General features: G+C 40.7%; 1 protein-coding gene across 1 annotated transcript in view; it reads left to right on the forward strand.

Moving 5' to 3' along the window:
* The window catches only part of LOC149282318 (FERM and PDZ domain-containing protein 3-like), a 216,976-nt gene that overhangs the window by 173,121 nt on the left and 22,360 nt on the right, over window positions 1-21,495 (forward strand). The window contains exons 11-12 of the mRNA XM_089498372.1: window positions 1,319-1,498; window positions 20,375-20,519. Coding sequence (XP_089354498.1) covers window positions 1,319-1,498; window positions 20,375-20,519 — 325 coding nt within the window. The remainder of the gene's footprint in view (window positions 1-1,318; window positions 1,499-20,374; window positions 20,520-21,495) is intronic.

Consider the following 21,495-nt stretch of genomic DNA (forward strand, 5'->3'; position numbering starts at 1 on the left):
AACTTTGTATTAAAACCTAGTTTGAGAAACTGTTTGGGTTCTTGTAGCTTTTATTATTATGTCAGTAAAATAAGAAGGTGAATAGAGAGAGGGCATTGCAATAAAGAGATGAAAGTGTAAATTGTATGTTTTTTATTACATTATTTTAAATTTAAAACAATTGCATTTTTTTATCCGATTAATCGATTAATCGAAAAAATAATCGGCCAACTAATCCATTATTAAAATAATCGTTAGTTGCAGCCCTAGTTGCAGCCCTAAAGTGGAGTCCCTCAGGGGTCTGTCCTCGGTCCTCTTCTTTTTAATTTATTTATGAATGATCTCCCAAGCCACATTGAGAGCCATGTCACAGTTTTTGCTGATGACACAAAATTAGGCAGGGTAATTCAGACTAATCTTGATGTTTCTTCTTTGCTGGAAGATTTAGACAGCGTTGGGGACTGGGCGCGCAAGTGGCAGATGAGGTTCAATATAGAGAAATTATATATAGAGAAAGTTATGCATTATGGTAAAAATAATAAAAATGTAACCTATTCTTGAAATGAAATATCCTTGGGGACAACTATTATTAAGAAGGATTTAGGAATAACGGTTGACAACAGGACTTGACAACAGTGCGCAATGCCACCAAGCAGGTGCGAGGGCCAGTAAGGTTTTGTCATGCATAAAAAGAGGTATTGATTCAAGGGAGGAGGATATTATCTTGCCTCTTTACAGGCCATTGGTAAGATCTCACCTTGAATACGCGGTACAATTCTGGGCACCGGTCCTTACAAAGGACATTATGGAACTAGAAAAAGTGCAAAGGAGGGCTACAAAATGAATACAGGGATTGGGAGATACTAGTTATGAAGAGAGACTAAAAAAGTAAAAAATATATACGCTAGAAAAACGGCATCTCAGAGGGGATTTGATAACATTATATAAATATATGCAGGGCCAATATAACAAGCTCTTCAGTGACCTCTGCAGTGTGTGTTCCAGTTGTGACTTCACAACATCTGAGACTAGAGTAATTCTATCGGCCATGTTTTCCAGGACACATGTATGTTTTTCTTATTGATGACAATCACAGGTAAAGTGCTCCCCGGCAGTATGTGGGATGTATAGACTCATGGAAGGGAACCAATTAGTCACTTGTACATCCTCCATATTTGTATTATATGTGTCCTGGAAAACATGGCTGATGCAGTCACCCTATTTGAGATGCATACCATAACCATGCATGTGGGGTACTGCTGTACTTGGGGGGTTCTTAATACTCTGGGAAAGAAATGTACTGTAATACAATACCTGTTACTAAGTCACTATCTTTCAGGGTGAAAAGACACCAGCAACAACACTTCTAGTTGGTCCACGTCACGGCATCAGTCATGTCATTGACCTGAAGACCAATCTGACCACAGTCTTGTTTGAGTTCAGTCAGGTGACAAAGGTTCAGCTGTTCCGTGAATCACAAGGAGTAGCACGAGTAGAGACAAGCGTCACTGATAACAAGGTATGGACCAACAAGCTATGTACTGTATATGTTTATTTATATGACTAACATATGTACTTATTGCTTTAAATATGTACTCATTGTTTTAGGCTGAAACTCATCTTCCCAAAAAAGGGCTTTGTAATTAACAGATATCCTATTAGAGAGGCTAGACACAAAGTGTTTGCAATGGTTAGAGCAAATGATCCCAAGATGGGGCCATACATGCTCCTCAATCTAGATGTTGAGGCTTTTGATTGGCTAGCTTGACCTTACTTCACAAATAAATTACAAAATGTTGTCGTTGCTTTTACAAAATATTTACAATCGGTGTAAAGCACCCTAGAAACATTTATTACTATAAAAAAAATCTTTTTTCAGCTCACTTCTACCTAGTTAAGGGCACACATAAGGTATATGATATGGTTCCACACAAAAGGTTACTGTACAAATTGTCAGAACTAGGCTTAGATCCAATGTACTTGGATTTGAAATTGGTTAAAAGACAGAATGCAAAATGCCTTCCAGGCAGACCAGCAACACCAAAAAGGAGCCCAAACAAGCCTTTTGATCACTCCTACAGGAATAACGGAGACTGTGTCCCAGAGGCATCTGCAGGGACAGGGAGAAAGGGTTCTTCGGTCTCCACATGAGTAAAGTTAAAGTTTTTCCATTAAGGAACAATTTACCCGATCAAAGTGCTAAAAAAGCGGCAGGAGTTTATGTAGAATGTACTTCGTAAATAAGGTTTAAGATCCTACGATTGTACTAATTTCCCTATTACTCCCTTCAATCTCTTAGCCAAGATTTTTAGAAGATTTTAATGATATATGTCTATAATTTGTTACTTTACTTAAGTATTTCCCCATTTTAGGTATCAGAGTTATTATTGCCTGTAGCATTTCAGTTGGAATTTTTTTCTTAGATGGGATTTCTCTGAATACTCTCAACAGTAGTGGAGAGATGACCGGGTCTAATAATTGATAAAAAGGAGCAGAAAAACCATCTGGGCCAGGGGCTTTAGCTTTTTGCAGGTTTTGAATTATATTTTTTATTTCAGACAATTGTATAGGCTCATTTAGTCGAGCCAGCTTCGCACTAAAGAGTTTTGGCAAATGTAAGGTATTAAGAAAAGATCCTATCTGTAGTCTATTTTTTGTTATATCTGGTATATTACACAGTGAATTGTAATATTCCCTAAATACCTCACGGATTTGTTTGGTGGCCGAGTAGGTCTTCCCATTTGAAATAATCTTAGTTACATTTTTGCTAGCTCTATTGCTGCTGCAATACCAATGTGGTTTTAATGTTATTAGACATCTATTAGTTCTCTCTGTTAGTTTTTCTTTGATCCTTATTTGGATTGCCTTTATATCTTTAGATATCGAAACTGTTGGATTTAATTTGTGACTGGCTTCTAATTCTGCCAATCTGATATACAAGTCTGTAAGAATCGGTCTCCTCGATTTCTTGATAATTGCACCCTGTTTTATAAGATAACTCTGCATAGTACATTTAAAAGCGTTATGCTTTTGCATCTAAACCTGTCCCATTGTCATTATTTAAATTATTATCTAAATTAATAAGTTGCTTCCTAAATGTTGAGAAGAGTAATATAGATTCATTCAATCTCCATTTTGATCTTATTTTAAACTCCTCATTGTTCTTTATCTTAATAAAGATTGGTGCATGGTCAGATTTTCTATTGATGCAGAGTTGCAAATTTCTATAGACTTATTATCCAACAAAACATATCAATTCTAGAGTATGATTGATGGAGTTAAGAGTAATATGTAAAACCTTTCGAAGATGGATTGTGCATTATCCAGATAAATAGTTTATTACGTGCAAGGCATAAAGAAAATGATTTAGATTTTATTTTTGCGTCTGGATGCAGTCCATGCATCATACTTTTCTCTAGATTTACATATTGAATACTAATCTCCACCAATCAAAATGAAACTTTTTGCAATTTCTTGGGCTCTATCAAATATTTTCCCAAAATAATTTTACTGCAGACACATTTGGTGCATATATGTTAACAAGAGTGTAGGTCACATCATTTGATTTGCATCTAAGAACTACATATCTGCTGAAAATGTTTCAACCCTTCTCTTATGGGGGACGCCTATCTTGAGCCGAAAGCCTCCCGGGAGCTCTTGAGTAAATCTGCAGAACCTTCAGAGTGGCAAGCGCAGATATCTGGGAGAAGTAAATAATTCAGACACACACAAGGTGTTCGTTCTCAGTCACTTCTCAATTTATTCATTGTTGCGAGCAGGTTTAAATACTATTACAGGGGGACTGCTACAAAACCATTCACAAAGAAAAATGTAACACTCAGCATATAGTGGGTACAACTAATCCACATCAAACATAGACTAAGGTAAAAAGTTCCTATTTACACAAGAGTAAATATCTTCCTAGCATCCAGACAGGTAAACATATGTTATCTCGTTACTTAAGAATGAGAAAGAAATCATTAACAAGACTTGTCTACGTTGGCAAAAGTGTCTACAACAACATGTATATTTAATACAAAATGGTGTTCATTTAAATTTCATATTTACATCTGCCTTCATAATCACACCCTGAATGCAACGCTTCAAATTTAACTTTGTCACTAATAAAAATCACTGGGACAATAGGATATATGTCCAATGGTAAGGAGTTCCCGCTTTCCAATGTGTTTCCTACAAAAAACATATATCTACTTGTTCTCGAAATTAGCATATTGTATTAATATGGCCCTTTTATATGGAGAATTTAATCCTTGGCAATTTATAGATGCAAATCTAAGTGTCATATAATTGATACAGCTTCGCTTTCTCTCCACCTTGAGAGCTCATATTACCACCAAAACAAAGACAAACATTCATCAAATCCATTCCATATTTTCGACTTTCCCATGTGTATAATCTATGCGGTTCTTCCCTCGTCAAGTGATTAAGGCTGAGTCATGTGTAGGTGCCGACTCTATTGGAGACCCGCAAAACAGTCCAATCACAAAAAAAAAAGTAAAACTATAGATTATAAATTTAAAAAAATGTGAATATTAAGTGAGTGTGAGAAAAAAAATATACCTTGTAAGTGATAAATTATAGTTCAAGATTTTCTAAATTGAAAAAAAATAATGCATTATAATTTAAAATCAAGAAAATTAAGTATGCTCATTGTGATTAATGCGATTATCGTTATGAGTAACGGGCTGCGGAGCTGCATGTCTTTAGTTTCCCTAGTCCTTGCTAACATGTCCCTAGTCCTTGCTACAGTTCTCCCTTTGCAGTAATCCATTCCTGGATTTCTCTATGCTCTGTCCTGTACCTCTGATTCCTTGATTCCAGTCTTGCTCTTTGCGTTAGCTCTGTTTCCACCTGTGTGTTCTGTTTGTCTCAGTCTGCAGTCTACAGGTATGTCTCTCTGATATGTGTTTGGGTTTCATGTTTAGTTTGTTTAGTACCTCTGTAGGCAGACCCACCGCCATTGGAGTACTTTGGCGTAGTGGTGGGCTAAGCATACTATGGCCATATGATGTGACGAAATCTCCAATTGTTATCTTATAGTCCTAGGCTAGTCCTGTATTGATGTTTGTCTGTCTCTTATGTACCTTGCCCTCCTTTCCCTGAAGCATCAGAGGATTTTGGTTCTCCCCATGTCCCAGTAAAAAGTCCTATCCTTGCTTAAAGGAGAAGCGTCCGAGGATTCTGGCTTCTCACTCCCCTGTGTTCCTTGCCTTGTTCCCTGTCCTGTATTATGCCCTGTATCATGTATGTCTTGTCTGGTTATGTTTGCTTGGTCTCACTGTCCCTTGCTCCTTGCTCTGTCCCCCTTGCTCGCTCTGTCCCCCTTGCTTGCTATGTTTCTCCTGTACTCTACTTAGCTTCCCTACTCCCAGCCTGCAGCATCCTGCACATGATTCTAGTGCTGTGTATCATACCTGCTCCAGGGTGCCTGCATGTCGGGGTGCTGGTATGTGGCTGAATAACCCTTGGTGCTCAGCACCCTGGAGGGTGCGGTCGCCCTGCATCAGGACCTGACCACTCCGCTTCTGCGCAGTAACCCCTGCACACCATCTTTGGGCGCTCTGGGTCATGGTAGCCGCCTGACTCAGGACCTTACAGTGATACCAAGAAGTAAAAAAGTATAAGTGAAGATAACATTTCCTAAACAGGAGGGAAAAAAACAAACAAAAAAATATGAGTGTGATAAAGAATATATTACTAGATCCAGAATAACACAGTGTAGGTGATAAATGTGAGTGTGATAAAAGGAATATTACTGAATTAAAAGGGAAGAAAAAAAGATACTTAAGATTAAATAAAAAAAATATGTTCGTTGTGTTTCATCATACAAAAAATTCTAAATCATGAGGAAAAGATTATATGAAATTTATGTGAACACAACATATCCTAAATCACAAAAAAACCCAAAGAAAAATATTGTCACGGAACCGGGTCCATACAGACAACTATAAAGACCCAGAACGTCCAAAGATTGTGTTCAGGAGTTACGGTGCAGTAGCAGAGTTGGACAGGGCCTGGTGCAGGGCGATAGCACTCTTCCGGTGGGCATCTAGGGTTGTGCAGCCACATACCAGCACCCTGACATAACAGCGGATGATGACAGAACAGAGCAGAACTTGGAGGTATCCTGCAGGCACCCTGGAGCAGGCATGAGACATAGCACTGGAATCATGTGCAGGATGCTGCAAGCTGAGAGTATGGAAGCTAAGCAGAGTACAGGAGAAACATAGCAAGCAAGGGGGACAGAGCAAAGAGCAAGGGAAGGGAGATCAAGCAAGAAACATAACCAGACATGATATACATAATACAGGGCACAACAGGGAACAAGACAAGGAATACTCAAGATCCGACATGAACAGGACAGGACACCCCTCTACCGGGGATACAGGACAGGACAACAAGGCACAGAGCTGACAAGACTGGACCAAACAGGACTAGCCTAGGACTACAAGATAACAACTGGAGATTCCGTCACATCTTATGGCCATAGTATGCTTAGCCCACCACTATGCCAAAGTACTCCAATTTACGGTGGGTCCTAACACTAAACCCTGCATACAGAGGTACTAAACAAACCAAACATGAAATCTAAACTCACATCGGGGAGACATACCTTTAGACTGAAGACTGAGACAAACATAACGGGTGGGGCACACCTATAAAGGAAACAGAGCTGAAGCAAAGAGCAGAACTAGAAGCAAGGAATGGAAAATCAGAACAGAGCATAAGGAAATCCAGGAATGGATTGAAGCAAAACAGAGAAACTGAAGCAAGACAGAGATATGCAGCTCCGCAGCCTGGGTAGAACGTGACAAATATGTAGTGTCACCAAATACGCAAAAACATAGTGACAGTGAGCAAGCAATAGACTTTTACTATCGTAAAAATATATATATATAGGGTCTGCGCGAAGGACTCAGACAACCCCCGCTGCTAATGGCACCTCCTTCCGGCTGCAGCGTAAGTTGCAAACCGCACAGATGTCTACCTGCTGCCCCGACTACACACCAGGGAGTCAGAAGCACCAGCAGCGGAAGGTTACCAGACAGGAGGATCCAGGTCCCCTGCAGCGCTGCGGGGGATCTGGATCTTAGTCTCATAGTCAGACCTCGATTTGAGGTCTAATTATAAGATGACCTCGATTATAAGACAAGGGGTATTTTTCAGAGCATTTGCTCTGAAAAAAACCTTGTCTTATAATCGAGCAAATACGTCTTTCAGCCTAAATTAGGTTCCATTTAGCATTAAAGAAACTATAAATTCTGCGGCTTGATGATATTATTATAAATATAACTGACACACTAACCTCCTTAACAAGCTTAATGACTTTCTAATTATAAACTGAACACTCAGAAATCAATGGTACAATATAGGAATATAGATAATGCTACAAAAGGATTAATTAAAGAAAAATATCAATTTAATGATCTAAAAAAAGAAATAACCTATCTAAGATTCCCAAAACAATAGATAAGATCATGGAGGTAAACTTTTTAAGCCTGATAAGATATACTAACAAAATGCTAAAAGAGTGGAGACAAGTGGGTATTTCTGGGTGGGGAAGAATAAATACTTTAAAATCATAATTATTACCTTAATGGACATACTTATTCAGATTAATCCCATTAACAATACCATCCAGTTGGTTAGCTATGATCCAAGCTAGTTTTAATAACTTTATATGGAAAGGGAAAGTCCCTAGCATAAATGTACTAGCACACAAGGCTTCAAAAGGCGGGGCGGGAATTCCAATTCTTAAACAATATTTTGAAGCATACACTCTTCTCCACGTTCTAAGGATGCAGCTAGATGACTTCAAGTAGGAAGCGTGATATAAAATAGAAGAGGAATCCTGTGGTCGGGGTGATCCAAACTTTACTGTTGGAGAAAACATAAATAAAAAAGTATAGATAGCGATAATTTGATCCTGAAACAGCTAATCCCCACATGGCTACATTTACAAAAAAACAGGGAATAACATATATTAGAGATTTACTTTGCAACAATACAGTTAAGCCCTTTGCTCAATTAAAAGCAGAATTTAAATTATCGGATGATAATGTAGTGAAAAACTTTCTAAAAACCCATGGATAAATATAAATATAATGATAAATATAAAAGCAACTTCATTATTAAAACAAAATAAAAAAATGTGCATCTAGATTTATTGACGCCCTCCAAACTGATAATAGAGGAGAAAAAACATAAATACATAAAAAAAATGGGAAAATCTGTGGAAAAAAAATGACTGGAATAAAGCTTTTAATGATATAACTAAGATTGCAAGAGATATGTCACTAAATGAAACACGTTTTGAAATGTGTAATATTTGGTATTTAACGCCCAACCGGCTGGCCCATATCTATCCTCACCATTCTAACCTATGTTAGAGATGTAGTTCGGCTGAAGACAACTATATACGTATGTGGTGGAAATGCAGGAAAATTAAGAATTTATGGGATATAGCCTTTGATGTATTAAAAAAAAATGCAAACATTTAAATAAAAAAGGATCCACTCTCAGCTCTATTACTCCAGAACTGGCTACCTGGAATTCCCCTCCTATTTTATTTTCTGATCTATTTAAATAGATCCTCATAAGAGACCATTTAAGGTTTCAGGGAAAAAGAGTTCTATATAGTTTAGATATATATTTCTCGAGTATATATTACAATTTCTCAAGCGCAAGATAAGGTTCAAAATGTTTGGAAAGTCCCCCAGGACTACAGTTCCAATATCTTCAAGGAGCTCTTACTCAATAAATATTAAAACTCTATAGCATATTGAATAAAGGGTTTAATGTGTATAAGAGCAGATATTTCCTTTTGTGTCTTAATTAATTTTTATTACTTCAGTAGCCTGGTAAGATAGGTGTTTATTTGTTTAAGTTGAAATTTATCAAGTAGAGGATCAATAGCTTGAGCTAACAAAATACATAAAAATGTATAGATATTTGCCACAGCTTGAGGAGAAAACATGTTGGGTGTCTTTTCCGCTATTTTCATGCTATTCTGTTCTGATAGCTAGTCAAGATGGTTCCGTCCATTTCGTCTGCTGGGTGTCTCACTGGAGGGGTTAACCGGCATGGGAGAGGGAGAGGACTGGCAGCATGAGGGTGAGTTTTAAATTCCTTCTTTCCCTCCCTCCTCCATCCTCCCTCCCTATGCAGACATGGGGGAAGATGCTTGGTGGGTCCGGCGAGCATTCCGCTCCCGTGACCGAAGCTTCGACAGGGTACTCACAATAGTCTCACCGCGCCTCCAGGATCTTTGTCCGTGGTTCCCCATGAGTAGGCACCAGCCACGATCGCAGTACACAGCGGTGGCTATGTGCTACGTCATCACATGCTACCAACTCTCTTCACTACTATTCAATATAACCTTAGCCATTCTCTCCTCAAAATCCTACATTCGTGCTCTTTTAGGAACATTAATGTTAAGGTTTTTAAAAATGACGATTACAGTCTTTGCTGATAATATGTTTCATGGACCAACGAGAGACAATTCCACTGATCCTGAACTATTTATACAACTCTTCCGGATGGGGCGCACATCCACATAGGGGAAAAAGATTTTTGACAAAAAATAGTGTAACTTCCTATGCAAATGGGGCTTAGCAGTATTGCAGGTAAGTAATGCACTCACATTTCCAAGGACATAAAAGAGCTCATCATAAAATATTCTTAAATTCTTCACAGCTAAAAAATATAAAAACACAGGAGCAATGGCACAGTATCACTCAGTTAATTGGATAAGGTAAGGTATTGCACTTACAACAGATGAAATGTACAAAAGCATGTACAAGGTAATTAGCATAAAACCAGGCACAGGAAAGTCCACCATCCAGCAGCAAGAGTTTCCCCAAAAGTCTGTACAAGCAACTCTATTGGTCACCAGCAGGGAGCTCCCTGCTAGCGACCAATAGATTTGCTCACACGGACAATTAAACTCCTGGCGCCAGAGCTGCTGCGGTACGCGTTAACCCCGTATTAACCCCTTATAAAAAATGGAAAAACGAAGAAAAAACCAACGCGAAGAATGTCCACGAATATTCGCCCCAAGAGAAGACGGGAACAGGAGAATATTCGCGGAATACCAAGATTTATTTTTGCCGAAGACGAACATCGGATGGTTAGCCCCTTCCAGAAGATGACACCATTTTTATGGCCAATAGTTCTCTGTCCCCCACACTGCAATTAATCTCTGCTGGGGAGAATCATCTGGAGAAGAAAGACACAGGATGAAGCGTCCCTCCATCACCTTGTCGTTGGGACAGGATAGCACCTGATGCAGTCTCTGAGGCATCTACTTCCACAAAAATGTTTTTTTTTTTAGTGTTGGGTAGGACGAGAATAGGGGCCGAAGTGAAACGTTGCTTTAATTCATCAAAAGCTTGCGGTGCTTGAGGAGACCAAACAAACGCTACATGTGTCTTGGTTAACTGAGTGATGGGAGCGATGAGCCTGGAGAAGCCTTTCATGAATTTCCTATAGAAAAACCCACAAATTTCTGTATGGCTTTAACGGAGGTAGGAATGGGCCAGTCCGAGATGGCTGATACCTTTTTAGGATCCATCTTGATGCTGCCTGGATTTAACACAAATCCCAAGAACTCGACAAAGGTGGTTTCAAAAATACACTTCTCTAATTTAGCATAGAGTCCATGTTGCCGGAGACAGGAAAGGACACGTTCCACATGTTCACGATGAATGGTAAGAGATGGTGAGTAGACCAGGATGTCATCGAGATAAACCACTACAAAAGAGTCCAACATATCCCGGAACACGTAATTGAGGAAGTGCTGAAAAGTGGCAGGAGCGTTGCAGAGCCCGAACGGCATGACTTGATATTCAAAGTGACCATACCGTGATCGGAAAGCCGTTTTCCATTCGTGTCCATTTTTCACCGGAACCAAATTATATGCACCATGTGAGTCAAGTTTTGTGTATATTCGTGCGTCTCTAAGTCTGTCCGTTAATTTCAAAATTAAAGGCAGAGGGTACTTATTTTTGATAGTGACCTTCTTGAGTTCCCTGTAATCCACACTTGGATGAAGCCCTTCGTCCTTCTTCCCAACAAAAATTTGCCAGCTTTGGCAGGAGAAGTGGATGGTCTGATGAATCAATTTCTTAAATTATCTTCAATGTAAGTCTTTAGTGTCTTTAATATGCGTTCAGAGAGGGAGTATATGGGGCCCAGGAAGTAGGTCTATAGGACAGTCGTACGGACGGTGCACGAGGTAGTTTATTAGCCTCTTGTTTGTCAAAGACTTTACTGAAAGCTCGGTAGGGTATCGTATCTCGGGGGTCTCAGAGGATGTGGCATGAAGGGTAGAAACGTATGGAAGAAATAGGGGTCTTTACAGTGTGGAGATGCAAAAGTAACACGTCCCGTAGCCCATTTTATGGTGGGGTTGTGAAGTTTCAGCCAGGGAAGTCCAAGGATCAAAGGAAATAAAGGTGATCGGACCAAATTAAAACTAAGCATCTCTTTATGCTTCTCTCCAATGCATACAGTAATAGGTGTTGTCTCCGTGGTAACAGGTTCAGAATTGATGTTGCTGCCATCAACGAGAAGTATCGTGAGGGGTTCCCTCTTGGGTCGTGTGGGTATGTTAAATTTTTTTGCTAAATCGTAGTCCAAGAAACAGTCACTGGCCCCAGAGTCGATGATAGCATTTTGTGGACTCTTGTTATGTGTTCATTGTAGGGAGACAGGGAGAGATAAATGAGGACCACCCAGGAGTAAAAATACTAAACAAATTTGTTTGTGGATGCTCATAAGTTTCTTCATAAATTAGCCATTAAGAGACTGTTTGCCATTTTTCAGTGTTGCTGTTTAGCTGTGATTTGCTTCTTTCTCATTTCGTGCTCCCACACATATTATAAATTGGGTTTTTTTCAGGACAAATAGGGCTTTCTTTAGATACATTATTTTACCATATCATATAATTTACTATAAAAAAATGATAAAATATGTTTTTATGTTTTTTTGCTTTTTTCTGCACGTTATGGGGCAATAACTACCAGTAGCGTTTTGCTATTTCAAAACCGTTTTTTCCCCAAAGCTGGTCATTCTGCCCCATGTGCTATTTCGGTTATCTTTGAAGCCCGCCAATAAAATTTACCCCATCAAACCGTATATTTTTAAAAACTAGACACCCCAAGGTATTTCAAATGCTGGTATTTTAACCATTTCCATCCACTAGTTCTACCATCAGCCTTTGTCAAACTTTATGGTAGTAAAAAAAAATTGTATTCCAGGTATAAATTTACAGCTCCTGGTATATGTCACTGCCAAGCAACACCCCAATATATGTTCAGCAACATCTCCTGAGCGCAGTGATACCCCACATGCATGGGTTTGTTAGGTTGTTCGGCGACTAAAAGGCCCTTTTTGAGAGGTGTGCATTGTTCAAATTGGAATTTTGACATGTCAAAAAGTCTGCCCACATACCCTATTTCGGGTATCTTTGAAGCCGGCCAATGCAATTTACCACATCAAACCAAATATTTTTGACAACTAGACACCCCAAGGTATTTGAAATGCTGGTATTTTAACCCTTTCCATGCACTAATTTTACCACCAGCCTTTGTCAAACTTTATGGTAGTAATTTTTTTTTGTATTTTTTTCACGTAGTACTTCAGGTATAAATTTACCGCTCCTGGTATATGTCCATGTCAAACACCCCAATATGTGTTCAGTAACATCTCCTGAGCACAATGATACCCCACATGAATGGGTTTGTTGGGTTATGTAGGAGTTAAAAGGCCACCTTTGTGAGGTGTGTGTTTTTTTTGCAATTTAGACATCTGATCCTACTGCCCCCATCTTTGAACCCGGCCAATTCAATTTACCCCATCAAAACATTTTTTTAAACTAGACACCCTATGGGCATTTATAATGCCAATATTTTAACTCTTTCCATGCGGGAATTTTTGTGTAGATAAAGTATTGTAGGACTTGCTCATTAAAACCATAATTTTTTTTTTAGTGACAGTGGGGATTTTTACATGTTACCGTATATATTTTTTTTAAAAAAAAACATTTTTTTCATTTACATGATGGCACTTGTGGTTGCTCTTCGGAGGGTTGTGTTGCTACATGCCTCAATATCATTAGTAACCAGATCCACCCAACTGGTTACTAACTAAAGCACTTCCTTTCTATAGGAAAGTATTTACCTCCCCCCCTTTCCTAGTATAAAATCTCCTCCGACCGTCTGGCCATCCTCTCCTCCACTTCAGCCATGCATTTGGCTGCCTAATCTCCTGATGTCTTTCTGAAGTAACTCTCCTCATGATTATGGAGGTTAAGGACTCCCTTTGGTTGAGGATGTGACACAAGAGATGAGCCGAGAGAGAGAGAGAGAGGTCAACATTCATCTCTTTCAGCACGCTACATGACAAATTGACTATGGTTAGTAGTACCTGAGCCAGGTTGTTGACTTATTTTGTTAATTGTTTTGTTCACTATTTATTTCTGTCTACTATTTTAACCCCTTTGTGACTGGCCGATTTTTAGTTTTTGTACCCTTCATGACAATGGCTGTTTTATCATTTCTGCTGTGTTTGTGTTTAGCTGTAATTTTCTTCTCATTTACTGTACCCCCACAAATTATATAGTTTTTTTTTAGGACAGGAAGGGCTTCTTCGTCTTCTTTTTGATACAATAAAAATAATGGTATCATTTATTTTACTATAAACAAATATAGTGAAAAAATTACTTTTATTTGAAAATAATTTTACTTATGTACAAAAGCTAATAAAAAACATGCTGAATAGATTTGTCCTGAGTTTAGAAATATCCAAGTTTTTTGCAAGTTATAGGGCAATAAGTGCAAGAGGCATATTGCTACTTCAAAACCATTTTTCCAAATCTGGTCATTTTGTTCCCATGTTCTATTTGGGACATCTTTAAAGCCAGCCAATTAAATTTACCCTATCAACCCAAATACCGTATTTGCTCGATTATAAGACCCCTCGTCTTATAATCGGGGTCGTCTTATAATCAGACCTCAAATAGGTCTGACTATGAGACTAAGATCCAGATCCCCTGCAGCGCTGCAGGGGACCTGGATCCTCCTGTGTATGCCCCCCCACACACTTACCGGTGCTTCTGAGTCCCCGGTGCTTAGTCCGGGCAGCTTGTAGAGCTCTACGCGATTCGCAACAAGAGGGGATCCATAGAAGCCCAGCGCAAGGGCCGGCAGCGGAGGTTCTCTACGTGCATCGTGCAGACGACCACTGGCTGTCGGAGTGGAGAATCCGGGTCCCCTGCAGCGCTGCGGGGGATCTGGATCGTAACCCTGCTGCAAGAGGGTCTGCACCGCAGTACCAAGGGATAATCTAGGAGAGTGTCACTAACGGTGGTTCAGGCTGTGGATCCACGCTGCAGTACGCTGAAAGGCGCCCCAAGCGGTGATGACGAGCAATGCAGGAACAAACAGATGGTACTAGGAGCAGACAATCGGATAGTCGGGGTCACGAGCAGAGGTCAGGACAGGCAGCAAACACGGATAGTCGGGGTCACGAGCAGAGGTCAGGGGAGGCAGCAAACAACGGATAGTCAGGTACAAGCTGAGTTAAGGTAAAGGCAGGCGGCAAACAACGGGTGGTCAGGTTCAAGCAGAGTTCAGGCAACAAAAAGGCAAATAAGATTCAGAAACGCTAGTGTAGGCAATAAAGGCTCTATATCGCAGGCAAGGGATAGCTCTAAACTGAGGGTTTAAATATCCCACCATCCCTAGATCCTCCTACCCACCTAATTAAGGGGGAGGAGGAAAAAAGATAAAAGGTCCCTTTAAGCCCCTCATGAATATTCATGAGATAGCCGTTCGCGCATGCTCTCATGACGTCTCGACGCGCGTCCCGTCTAGATCTCTCGATCCACACGGGGCGCGCATCCCGTGGCAGGACGGACCTCGCCGCGTTTCCCGCGAGCGGGACGAGCCGGGAGCTGCGTCTCGGCTCCCCTGCACGAGGACACCGCGGATCCGCCGGCGAGGTAACAGTACCCCCCTGTCCACAAGAGCCATCCTGGCGATCAGAAGCCGGCTTCAGAGGGAATTTTTTATGAAAAGAACGAATCTTGGCTGGAGCATGGACATCCGAAGCAAGAACCCAAGAACTCTCCTCAGGACCATATCCCTTCCATCTAATAAAATATTGGAGCCTCCCTTGTTTCTTTCTAGAGTCTAGGATGGTCTGTACCTTGTATTCTTCTTCGCCTGGAACCATTACAGGATCGGGAGTATAAACCGTAGAGGAGTATTGATTTTTAATTACTGGCTTTAATAAAGAAACATGAAATGCATTATGAATGCGCAGCGTCTTGGGAAGCACAAGCGAATAGGTAACTCTGTTAATCTGTGTCCTAATTTTATATGGACCAATATATTTAGGGCCAAGGGTTCTGGCAGGTTGTTGGAGATGAAGATACTTTGTGGAAAGCCACACATAGTCCCCGGGGTTGAGCACCGGTCCTGCAGATCGATACTTATCAGCTGTTTTCTTTTGCAACCTTTTAGTTTGCTTTAACTGTTCTGAAATAAGTGCCCAATGGTCACGTAAGACCTGGAATTGGGCCTCGGCTACTGGAACCCCCGTGGTACTGGTTTCTTGAGGCCACAGTGACTGTTCATAACCATGAACCGCTTTAAACGGAGACATCTGTAGTGACTCGTGATATGAGCTGTTGTATGACCATTCGGCAAGATACAAAAGCGTTGACCAATCAGACTGGTCCTCTGACACATACATTCTCAGGTATTGTTTAAGGACTTGATTCGTTCTCTCTGCTTGACCATTGGATTGTGGATGGTGGGAGGAAGAAAAATTTAACTCAATTCCTATAAGTCTACACATTGCTCTCCAGAACTTCGAGATAAACTGTGAACCTCTATCAGAAATAATTATTTGAGGAACCCCGTGAAGTCTTATGATTTCCTTCATGAAGATGTCAGCTAATGTACTGGCCGACGGAAGTTTAGCGAGAGCGATAAAATGTGCTTGTTTGCTAAACAAATCTACCACTACTAAAATAGTTGTAGGTCCACGAGAAGGAGGTAGGTCCGTAACAAAGTCCATGGCTAAGTGCTACCATGGTCGGTCTGGGACAGGTAACGGACATAATAACGCCGCTGGTCGAGTATGCGGTATCTTATTATGACCGCATACAGTACATGCTTGTACAAAGTCAGATATGTCATGATTCATAGTAGGCCACCAGAAGTTCCTCTCCAGAAGAAATTTTACATTCCGAGTTCCCCGATGACCAGCTACCGGAGAAGCATGACCCCAGGACAGAACAGCTTTACGAAAGCGTGGTTGCACATAAAGTCTCCCAGGAGGTGGAATTTGCCCTCGGGGACGGGGCGTCTGAGATTTAGAAATGTGCCACATGAGGGTACTGTGTATGGTGGCAATTATCTTTGTAGGCGGTACAATCGGTTCGACAGAAGTTTCCACATTAGACGCCTCATGCTGTCTAGACAGTGCATCGGCCTTAGTATTCTTTGAACCCGGTCGAAAGGAAATAGAAAAATTAAACCGTGTAAAAAGTAATGCCCATCGAGCTTGTCGAGGATTGAGTCGTTTGGCTTTTTCTATATACACTAGGATTTTGTGGTCGGTAAGTATAGTAACGGGAGTTACAGTCCCTTCAAGCAGATGTCGCCATTCTTCCAACGCTAAGTTAATAGCCAGTAATTCTCGGTTCCCTATATCGTAATTTTGTTCAGCCGACGAAAAAGTCTTAGAAAAATAGGAACAAGGATGAAGGCGGTTAGAAATCTGATCTCGTTGAGACAAAATAGCTCCAGCCCCGGTTTCTGACGCGTCAACTTCCAAGATAAATGGTAAATCAGGATTGGGGCGTTTTAAGATAGGTGCTGTAGTAAAGGCCAATTTTAGTCTTTCAAAGGCCTTACTTGCTTCAGGGGTCCAAGATTTAGGATTTGACCCTTTTCTAGTCAGCGCAATGATTGGAGCGATAATCTGAGAGAAGTTCCGAATGAAGCGATGATAATAATTGGCGAAGCCTACAAATCGCTGAATACCCTTAATATCCGAAGGCTCCTCCCAGTCTTTGATGGCCGTTAGTTTGTCAGGATCCATCTCTAATTGTCCAGCAGATAGAATGTATCCTAAAAACTTCACCTTGTCACAATCGAACTCGCACTTCTCAACTTTAGCAAATAATGAATGGAACATTCATTATTTGCTAAAGTTGAGAAGTGCGAGTTCGAAGCACAAATTAACCTTTGTAATACTTGACAGACGTGTTGCCGATGTTCTTTCAAATTTTTTGAGTAAATGAGAATGTCATCGAGATAGACCATCACATGGGATAACAGCATGTCATGAAAAATATCATTCACGAAACTCTGGAACACTGCCGGGGTGTTTTGAGCCGCAGGTGACGCAGGAACCAGTGAGGTGTCATCTCCATGGTGAGGTAGAATGTAACCTAAAAGCCACCTGGTGGTGAAACTATTAGGTGTGCTACCACTAGAGACTGATTCAAACCACCATAGCTCCTAAAATTATGCACCATCACTTAAATTTGGAAATGTGTTTGTAACTGGAACCATGGGTCTACCGGGACATCACTAACCATTGTTGCTGCCTTTCTCACACTACAGAATGGTAGCCGCTCAGATCTTTGGGAATAAGGTATTCTTTCGGGCAATAGTCTCTGAATGAAGCACCAGAGTAACAATACTCAATCTGATGCAAAATAGACTAACATTTATTGGGTGAAAAAACACTGAGTTTTTATATACAAAATGCAGAGCCACCATAGGTAAAAAGACAAGACGCAAAACCCTTCAAAGTGGCCAATACATTCAAACATGGACAGATGGGACACAGGGACATTGTCTATTCTCCCACAGAGGTGGTCACATAGACACCAAGGGGCTCAAGGGAATAAGGGAGTATAGTTACTGGGTGTGGGACATAGCTACAACCAACTATACAAATATACCTAAAAAACATATCCAGGATCTGAAATGAATATATACCGTATTTGCTCGATTATAAGACGACCCTGATTATAAGACGACCCCCCAAAATCTGAATATTAACTTAGGAAAAAAAAGAAAAAGCCTGAATATAAGACGACCCTAAAGGAAAAAAGTTTTACCAGTAAATGTTAATTCATGTAAACTATTTTTTTTAATAAAAGCTATGATTGAGAAAAATATTTTTTTTGTTTTTATTTCTTGTATTTTCCAACCTGTCCCCCAGTTACGCACATCTGCCCCCAGGCTTGCCACTCCAATATGGCACTGTGGCCCATGATATGCCTTTTAACCCTCTATATGCCACTGTGCCCCATGGTATGCCTTTTGACCCCCTATGTGCCACTCTGCCTCCAGAAATGCCTTATACCCCTATATCCCATTCTGGCATTTAGGGGGTTAAAATGCATATTATGGGGCAGAGTGGCATATAGGGAGGTATAAGGCATTTCAGGAGGCAGAGTGGCATTAAGGGAGTTAAAAGGCATTGTATAGAGCACTCTGCCTCCAGAAATGCCTTATACCCCTATATGCCACTCTGGCATTTAGGGGGTTAAAATGCATATTATGGGGCAGAGTGGCATATAGGTGTATAAGGCATTTCAGGAGGCAGAGTGCTCTATTAAATGCCCCCTTAACGCCACTCCAGAAATGCCCTATGCCCCCATTTAACACACACACACACACACACCCTATACCCCCATTTAACTAACACACACACACACACACACTCTCCCCTCTCAGCCCTCTCTTACCGGTGCTTCCAGCCGGGGCAGCGGGTTGACGTCGCCTTCTGCTGCAGCCGGAAGGAGGTGGAGTTGGCAGCGGGGGTTTGTATCCGTCCGTCGCGTATACTTTCCCCGGCTGTCAGAGATCAGAGTTCCCCGCACCGGTGCGGGGAACTCTGATCTCTGACAGTCGGGGAAGGTTTGCGCGACGGACGCAGACAACCCCCGCTGCTAGCCACACCTCCTTCCGGCTGCAGCGGACGTTGTCTACGCGGATCGCGTAGACGTCAACCCGCTGCCCCGGCAATACAGCAGGAAGCACCGGTAAGTGTGTATGATGGGGGGGGGGGTGAGACAGGAGGATCCAGGTCCCCTGCAGCGGTGCGGGGGATCTGGATCTTAGTCTCCTAATCAGACTCTATTTGAGGTCTGATTAGAAGACGACCCCGATTAGAAGACGAGGGGTATTTTTCAGAGCATTTGCTCTGAAAAAAACCTCGTCTTATAATCGAGCAAATACGGTAATAACAGCAATTTTAATAATAGTCACTCATGTGCAGTATTTATTTGTTCACTATAACAGGAACCGGGTATAGAGTCCCTGGCATGTCATTGTCACCCTTTTTACAGTCTAAGACAGCTACAAGTGGTTAGCCACTGCTGTTCCCAAAGTCAAATATGACGTTGCAGTGAATGTCTCCCAAAGAAGCATACCACCAGTTGCGACACAACACACTAGTCAGGATGGAAAGTAAAACACATTTTATTGGAATGGAACACGGTTTATAAAACCACATTGCCAGTGAAAGTGACCTACCAGAAGAAGCCAGAACAGATGAATACAATTAGCTCATAACACAATAACAGTATATTACACAGACAATAACAGCATCACGCTAATCTCCTCACGCAGACAACAATGGTGAATATGCAATAGTGGTAAAGAAATTAGGGAAGTAACAATTAAACACAAACTAGACAGTGACATATCTTAAAGACAGATGCAAATGCATACAAGGTGGTCCATGTAATAACTCCAGTTATAAAATTGTTTAATCTAACACACCCCCTAGCCGCCTAAAAGAATGTGTAGGGGGATAATTCATATTTACTATTAGTAGCAGCTAATAACATTTATGCTATGTGATCCCCAATGTTTCGAATTGAATGATTGAATCGCAGGTGTAGGAATGACCAGAGTAACAGGTATTCTCAGGACATTTTGCTGAGATGTAAGCATGATGGTTGAGTTATTGGAGCGAGTTCGGGGGTAGAGACAGATGAGGGTGGGAGAAATGAAAAGTTTTGATTTAGATTTTATTATTTGATTAGATTGAATAGGAGGACACCCAGAAAGAGACTACAAATAGAGGCAGCTGATGACACAAGCAAATTTAGTCAGCTGATGAATCATAAAAAAGGTATGGTGATCCATACTATATCAGAATTAAATGTTCAAAATGCTAATGTATAACCGAAAAGAAGTGGGTGATGACATATAATTCCCATATGAATAAGTCAACTGAATAGCAAATATGTTTTATTTGCATCCTCTAAATGAGTAAAGTGACCTAAGAAAGTAATTTAACTTAATCTGGTCATTTGTCTATTTTTTTCTTCTAGTCACTTGTGTTGCTTATGGATTGGCCTGAGGCTACCAGCTTTGCCTGTTTGGTTGCTGGATATTATAGGCTCCTGGTGGACCCCAAGAAACCCATCTTCCACAGAACAGCAGGTCACATGCCTCCTCCCCAGATTATCAAGGCAGGTATGGCTCCTATCTCCCATTCCTCTAAAACAGGATCAGATTTCACCTGCGGTGCTCAAAGGCACAAATGTTAAAAAAAAAATTAGTAATAGCAATTTTATGTGGGACTTGCACGTATCTGGAATAGGTTTTTCATACAAAGGCAAATGCCAATAAGAAAACAACATGGATTCATAAACTTGAAACCCAGTGGAAGAGGAGTTTAAAAAGATGTAGCTGTATTATGAACTTATTTTGACCAGACATTTTCCTTATGAGTAATTTAACAGGAAACTCTGCATACTCTGGCTGCTGCATGCCAGAAGTGGAGAACGGTCTTCTGACTGAAGCACCATTTCTTTCACTGAACAACAGTTATTAGTGAGGCAAACGGTATGCTTCACATATACCTTAGAAGACAGAAACATCACTTTTCATTTAATCATTAAAGTGGTCTCAAATTTTATCTTATGGTGTAACTGAGAATTCCTGCATATATTTTTCGGTTTCTACTGCATATTCTTATTCCTAAAATGCGTATGTGGAAAGATTCAGAAGTGTTGGGACCCTTTTCACTGAGAAGAAAAAAAGCAGTTAACTCAGTTTACATTGAATAAAGGGTCTGAAGAGGCCAACTGGTTAGCCTATTAGATTCTTTCCCAAGTGTCACGGTTCTATGATTTTAAACGAGAAGCCTTTCCTCCCTGTGTCAGGCTGAACCAGCTGATTGCTAACAAGCAGTTTTGCATTCCCTGTGTCAAGACTGACTCAGCTGATGTCTAACTAACTGCCTCTTAAGTACCATAGTTACCCACCTGGCTGCTATCAGGAAACTCCTTTCAGGCTATTTCAGTAGCCAGTTCCATTTCCTCTTTGCCCTTGTGTCTGTTCCTTCTTCCAAGTGCATTTTTTTGTATCCTGTATTTCTTTGCATGATCTGGCTTCTCTCCTGGCTCCTGATCTCTGGCTATTGTATACCAACTAGACTTGGACGCCA

The sequence above is a fragment of the Sceloporus occidentalis genome, unplaced genomic scaffold, assembly GCF_023333645.1.
Source record: "Sceloporus occidentalis isolate IW3139 unplaced genomic scaffold, rSceOcc1.0.p SCAF_119, whole genome shotgun sequence".
In the NCBI taxonomy this organism is placed as follows: domain Eukaryota; kingdom Metazoa; phylum Chordata; class Lepidosauria; order Squamata; family Phrynosomatidae; genus Sceloporus; species Sceloporus occidentalis.